General features: G+C 42.6%; 1 protein-coding gene across 2 annotated transcripts in view; it reads right to left on the bottom strand.

Moving 5' to 3' along the window:
- Positions 1-5,784: 5,784 nt before the first annotated feature.
- Positions 5,785-6,969, bottom strand: part of BRINP3 (BMP/retinoic acid inducible neural specific 3) — a gene marked incomplete at both ends in the record, with an annotated part of 223,916 nt that continues 222,731 nt past the window's right edge. For both annotated transcript variants that reach the window (XM_079763782.1, XM_079763783.1), the window contains one exon: positions 5,785-6,901. In XM_079763782.1, the coding sequence (XP_079619908.1) occupies positions 5,785-6,901 (1,117 nt within the window). The remainder of the gene's footprint in view (positions 6,902-6,969) is intronic.

Here is a 6,969-nt window from a genome sequence, read left to right as displayed (position 1 = left end):
TAAAATCTTGGACAAGAAAGGGAGGGGGATTTTCAGGCTGCTGCTGTTGCTGGGTGAAATTGAGCAGACATGGTGCGGGGGTTGTCTTTGTTAGTTCTTCAGGAGGCAATGGGGCAGGTGCCGAGGGAGGTGTCTTATCAGTATTTTTCCAAAGCCTGCAAAACATTCTTAGAGCAAAAGTTATGAAGGGTTCAAAGGAGGCTTGTTTAAAGAGGAGAGGGGAAGGGAACTTTGTATTAAACCAGCAGGGAGGAGGAGTGTGTATACAAGAATGTAACCTTAAAAGTAGCTTATCTTGTCCCTCAGTTTGAACAGAGGGACTGATTGGATCAGAGGACCTCACAATCTTGGGGTTTAATTGCCAGGTGCTTCTCATAAATTGTGGAAGGCTAAAGCAAAGAAAAAGAAAGGCCTTTTTCCCCATCCTAACACCTCGCAAAACAATAGCCACATGGTTGGGGCTTGGTATGTTTTATTGTTGAATAAATAAATATATGGCTCAATCACTGTATCAACAGAACAAAAAGAAAGTTAAGTCTTTCGATTTTTGGTAGATCTGTGTCATCAAGGCCATTAAGAAAATGAGACTGGCTCAATTGAGAAATAGTTAATTTTAGGTAAATGCTTCCAAAGATTAGAAAGTATGGTTCAAATCCTTGGCTCACAATAGGCAAAAGTTGGTAACCAGTATTCCAGTAGAGTCCTATTTTCATAAATATAAACCATATTTGACTAAAAAACATGTTACAGAGGTACACAATCTCAGATTCTCTAATCACTGAATGCATCAAATCACTCCTGGATAAAGTAGTCTTTATTCAGACACATTTAGGTGCCCTAAGTTCCTTTCCATGTCCACCTAATTGAAGAGTCATATATGTATTTTTAAAAGGTTCAGGACAACTGAGTGTAATGCTTGGTACCCAAATGCTGGGCTGATGCTTGGGAAATTGGCATGAACACAAGAATTATAGCAATCCAGAGCCATTTAGTATGCAGCAAAACCAGCCTATGTGCCCAAATGATGACTATGCCTGATAGGTTATTTCAACAGCCTAAGGTAACTGGTGGTCATTTTGATGACTTAGTATGCTTTTATTCTATGAAATTTACAAAAAGTTCCATCAAAGGCATTACAGCAAAAACAGTTTTAGGCCATAAAAGGAGTATGAGGTTTTCATTTCTTGATAATATTCTTATAAAAATAACTATTTAGTTCCTGCTAAGTTACTGAAAACATGAAGCATTTCTATAGTTTGTAAATTGTAAATGTTGTGCCCATTACTATAAAAGTGCATTAGCGTAGTCACATATTCAATTGGAGGAGGCATTGGAGAAACGCAGTGCATAGGATGTATTACTCGGAGATGAAAGCTGACCCAAAATTTTAGGACGACTTCAAATGGAATGGTTTTTAAAAAGGGATACATTTATTTCTCTCTTGGTTAATGTGTAGGGTGGGTAGGTAGGATCTGCTCAGAGTATTCATTTCAGCAGTAGTTGGGGTTCTTCCATGTTTGAAACATGGTTTCCTAGGAAGCTCCGCTCAGGGCCATTCACAGCCAGGGCGGTGGGTAAGTAACAGGGAGCCTTGGTCAAGCTTCTTTCAAGCACATGTTTGCGTGTTGTCCAGAGAGGATTTGCACTCATGTTTCATTGGTGAGAATTTATAGAGTCAGAGTCTGTGAGGGAAGGAAAAGTAATTGAGCTGGGAAGCTTGGTACTTAAGGAAAAGGAGAAGATGAATTTTAGGGAGTAAATAGTAGAAAGTAATAACACTTCCGGGAAACATTATTCAGAAGTTGAGATGTTTGCTTGAAAATGATTTGTACCTATGAAACTTTTAATAATACACTGAATATCCCAGGGATTATGAATTCTAAAACAACTTTTATTCTTTTTTTGAAATATATTTTTTTTATTGATTTCAGAGAGGAAGGGCTAGGGAGAGATAGAAAGATCAATGATGAAAGAGAATCATTGATCAGCTGCCTCCTGCACGCCCCCTACTGGGGATTGAGCCCGAAACCCCACAATGTGCCCTGACTGGGAATCGAACCATGACCTCCTGGTTCATAGGTCAATGCTCAACCATTGAGCCACACTGGCTGGGCATAGCTTTTATTTAGAACAGATTTAGAGTTACAGAAAAATTATTTAAAAATGTGTTTCTAAACCCCACTCCCACTTTTCCCCATTATTAAAATCTGATATCAATGTGGTACCTTTGTTACAATTAATAAATATTGTAACATTATTAGCTTAAGTCTGTACTTAATTCACATTCCTTAGTTTTGACCTAATAACTTTGCTTTGTTGCTGGTGGTACCAAGGTAAATTGAATAGTAGAAACCTATACTATGTTTTCTCCACCATTTTTCTTTTTTTTAAAAATGCAGTCTGATATTAAATAATAGTTTGGTATGAAATAAATACTTTGGAAAAGGAAGATAGGGAAACAGCCAAGGGCTGGATTAAGAAAGGAATTACATGCCAATTAAAGAGTTAGTTCCCTATTCAGTCAAGATACGTGTAACATTTCCATTTTAATAGGTTTATAATTTAAAAGTTCACACTGGTGACTGGAGGGGAATGGAACTGGAAAAATTACCAGGGAAATTAGAGAGAAAAGATGAATTATGGATTTCCAGCAGTACGGTAGACTCACCATTTTTTTTAAAGGCTCCTGTATTAGCCAACTTCTGAACCCCTTCAGGGCTTATGCCCATAACAATGCTGGTTGGAGGGAGAGTCAAGTTAGAAATCTGTGGTGAGGTTACTACCTTGTCTTGAAATCCTCTGCCCTCGGAACAGTGCTTTACTCATGGTGAGTACTGCATAGATATTTAATCAATCAGGTATTACGTAGTCTAGTTACTATGGGATAGTTGCATTGTACAACCATAGAATGAAATAGTACTTTGGTCATTAAATGGTTAGTCTGATTGTCAGAACATGAGATAATTTCAAGTGTGGAACTTTTGCCTCAGATTGAATTTCATTTAGATGTACTAATTTACCACATGTCCTCAATATCAAATAATTTGACATGGATATTCTAATTCACAAGCCATCCATAGTTCATTAAAAGAGCTGGTGTTGCCTTCATGTAAAAATTTCCAGCTGACATATATTTATCAAATATTGAACTATTATGGGGTGATTGAATTATAATTTATATTTCTATCTCCAGGAAAACCTGGAAGTAGAAACATAAATCTGACCACCCAGATGGAGGAAAGTAGCATGTCAATGGCAGTAGAATGGGAGATAGTAAATGGGCATGGCAAAATGTCGACTCTCAGGTTTTAAAAATTCAGTCAATTACGCGATAATTGCCTAAGAATATCACAAGCTTAACATCTGTGACTCTGTGGCTTCAAATTATAAATACCGTATCTATGACCAGAGGGAAATGCAATTTTGCAAGAGGATTATTATTCTAATTAAATGGTCCAGGCACCGAATCAGAATGAGATTCTTATCACAGGCTCTCTGAGCTTGATTTACTTCATGTTCTTTTCAGTGGCCCCATTGATTTGGGAAACCTATCCGCAGCTTCTTAAAAACCCTAAGCCACACTTATTATTTAAAATTGTCTTTCCTACGAGGTTTTCAAAATTCCGGTAATATATGAGAAATAGTAACATAAAAATAGGTGTTGATCATTTATCCTCTACATCTGTATAACACTTGAGAATTTGCTTGGTCTGTTCACTTACACTGTATTGATGGTGCCTTCGACACAACATTCGGAGAGAAGCATTCGTATGACCTCTGTATTTCGGGGGAAACCAGACTCGGATAGAAAGGTCACGCGGACAGTGTAACCAAGGCAGCTGCACTCGGATAATTAGATCCTGACCAGTGGGACTTCTGTGCCAACACAGGACGTCCCGGGATGAAAGCCTCCTTAAGTTCTTCCTTACCTGTCGCTGCGGTAAGCCGGTCAGGGCAGAGCGAGCTGGCATGGCTGACAGTGACCTCTGTTCCAGGGAGTGCCGCCACCCTGTGTCCACTGGTGACAATGCGGGTTGTTTGGTTGGTTTCTGGCCTAGGCTTCCAAGATTCTTCTGATAAAGGTCCTCGCGGCAATTCTGACTTTTTCAGACAAACCTGTGTTGGAATCTTGGTCTCTCAACGTCTTGGTTTGACCAAGCATTCTGAGCCTTTCACCAAAAAAAAAAAAAAAAAAAAAAAAGGGGGGGGGGAATAATAATCTATAGCCTAGTGTTGTTAGAATCAAAGGAAGAGACTATTTGATATAACACCAAAATGATGATGTTTAATAATTGTATATATTTTCTGTTGAATTGCTTAGAAGCTACCCCAAGCAATGCGAGAACAGTGCTTTGCTTATGGTAGATGGAATATGTATTTACTGTCAGAACTACTTGTGCTTAAAATGTCTGGGAAAGAAAATGTCTCAAGAACCCAGAATGTCGGGGTGATGTTTTTGTCGCCAGTCTTCCTCTGTTCATTCCTGTCCCGGGTTCCTGTCTCCGAGCCCTGGAAAACGACGCGATGGCCTCAGCAGGTAAGCGGGGCGGCGGGGCGTTTGTTTAAATGCTAAGAAATGCTTAGGACACATCTAGACAAGAGCTGAGTGCTAAGTGACATAACCACAATTGACGGGACATTCAGGTAAATCTAAGCAAAAAGCGGCCGGGAGAGGTCAATGGGGGGAAAAGGAGACATGTAATACTTTAAACAATAAAGAATTTAAATTTTAAAAAATGCCTTTTAAATCCACAGGGAGAAAGGTACTAATTATATATCTAATATTACACCATGGGCAATATGGGAACTCATTTTAAAACAAAAACTTAAACTAAAATTAGTTTTATATTGAAAGGGTGTTTGTTTTTTAAATGTATTTTAGTAATAGTTTATCCGAGAGAAAAAAAGTTTCTTTATATCAGTTATTGATTTTATACCAACACATTATTATTTGTAAGTTCTAGAAGTTATACAATTGACATTGGTAAAATGTTGGAATAACTAGGTTTTCAGTACATGAAGTGAAAACGATTGTGTGGCGTATACCGACTATAGGTTATTAGAATTTAGAAAAACAATGGCTGAGCAAGTTGCTAAAAAAAATTAAGAGTTTCCTTTGGTCTATGATGTGCTTCTAATCACCTTTTTCGGTATATTTAGTTGGGAAATATTTTACCTGCTTATTATAATAAGGATGGTGTCTCTTAGAATGGTTTGCAAGCACAGATAACACAAGTAATCATGTATCAACTGCTTCCGAAGCATTCTATCTAGTTGGGTTTTCCCTGAAGGCGGTTGAGAGGGACTTTCAAATGTTCCCATTTAAAGAAATCCTGGTGAATTTTCCCCAGGTTCTAACAAGCCACGTATCCAAATAGAACTCATTTCATGGGGAAAAAAGAAGAATCCCACAGCACTTCTTTTTAATAACTGTTCAGCTACAAAATTTTATTGGTATCTTTTTATGTTCCCTCCAGAGGATGTAATGCACAAAAGCATTGCCACGGAACATATAAAATTACAAATGAAATTTATTGTAAAAAGTAGACTGTCTTCTAGACGGGTGTCAGTATTTATTTCATTCATCAACCAATACTGCAGTGGAATATATTTCATGGGCAGCAAGTCCATGGGCGGGAACCGCCAGCCAACGTTATTGACGGATATAAGACAAGAGATTGAAAAGACAATTGGTTTAAGTGGACTCTTCCCGAACATAAACGGTCCCACAAAAAGCACTGTTAAAAACTCCCCCGGGCTTGGGTTTGTGCTTGACGTGACTGGTTAACTACATAATTTGGTCGTGTCGTAATCCACGGTGTTGGGCAATTTGGCATTGAAGGCCTGCAGGGCGGCCTGGATGCGCACCACCTCGCTCGTGGCCAGCTTGAGCCGGTGGCGGAGCAGGCAGGCGAACAGGTCCAGGCGGCGCGGGCCGGGCGGCGAGAGCTTATTTACACGGTCTCGGATCTCGACCAGCTGCAGGAGCGCCGAGTCCTGCGATCCCTGAGTGTAGGGGTAGTCCAGCTGCAGGATCAGGTCCCGGATGGCCTCGGGGTCAAAGTGCATGCTGTAGCCGAACACCTGGATGTTGTTGATCTTCATGTAGCCCAGGTTCCGGGCCGGGTCGATGAACTCCAGGGGCTCGTAGTACACGCTCTCGTTGCCGTTGGGGCCGCTGGACTTGATGCGGCTGCGCAGGTAGATGTGCACCGTCTCGAAGAAGGTCTTCCACTTGTTGCCCAGCGTCAGCGACCAGTTGTAGCACTGCAGGGGCAGGTCCAGCCTCGTCCGCTCCCAGTCGGGGAAGCTGTCCTCGCTGACGGGCATGAACCAGCTCTCCGAGTGGCTGCCCCCGAAGGGGTTGATGTACACGGCCAGCACGGGCTCCAGGGTGCTGTTCTTGGTCAGGCAGATCTGCAGCGACAGCCCCAGGATCATGTGCACCAGGCTGGACTTGTACTTGTTGCTCTTGAGGGTGAGCAGCATGCGCTTGCGCCACGACGGGTCGAACCAGCTGTTGAGGCGCATGTCGTTGCTGATGAAGATGGCGTGCACCTCGAGGCGCCGGTCCGTCTTCTGCAGCAGGTACTTCAGCTCCAGGTCCTGCAGGTCGGTCTCGAAGCCGATGTAGTGGTCGGTGGACTCGGCCACCTCCGGCTTGCAGGCGCCCTGGCTCAGCATGTAGCCCGTGTTGCAGGCGCCGCAGCGCGTGCGGTTGTCGGGGGCGCAGGCCAGGCAGGCGGCCGCGTCGCCCACCGTGCAGGGCAGGGCGGCCGTGCAGGCCAGCTGGTCGCTGGGGCAGGTGCAGGAGTGCGTCTCCTCCGAGAAGCTGCCCAGGAGCCCGTTCTCGTTGCAGTAGAGGAAGGACTGGATGCGAGTGAGCCAGTAGGTGGCGGTTCTGGAATGAGAACAGGGAGAAGCTGTGTCAGTCCAGGCACCCAGTGGGGCTGCAGCGGAGGCAGCCCG

This window comes from Cnephaeus nilssonii, assembly GCF_951640355.1.
Source record: "Cnephaeus nilssonii genome assembly, chromosome: 23".
Classification (NCBI taxonomy): Eukaryota; Metazoa; Chordata; class Mammalia; order Chiroptera; family Vespertilionidae; genus Cnephaeus; species Cnephaeus nilssonii.
Note: the sequence above shows the minus strand (reverse complement) of the source record. Positions and strands in the feature narration are given on the sequence as shown.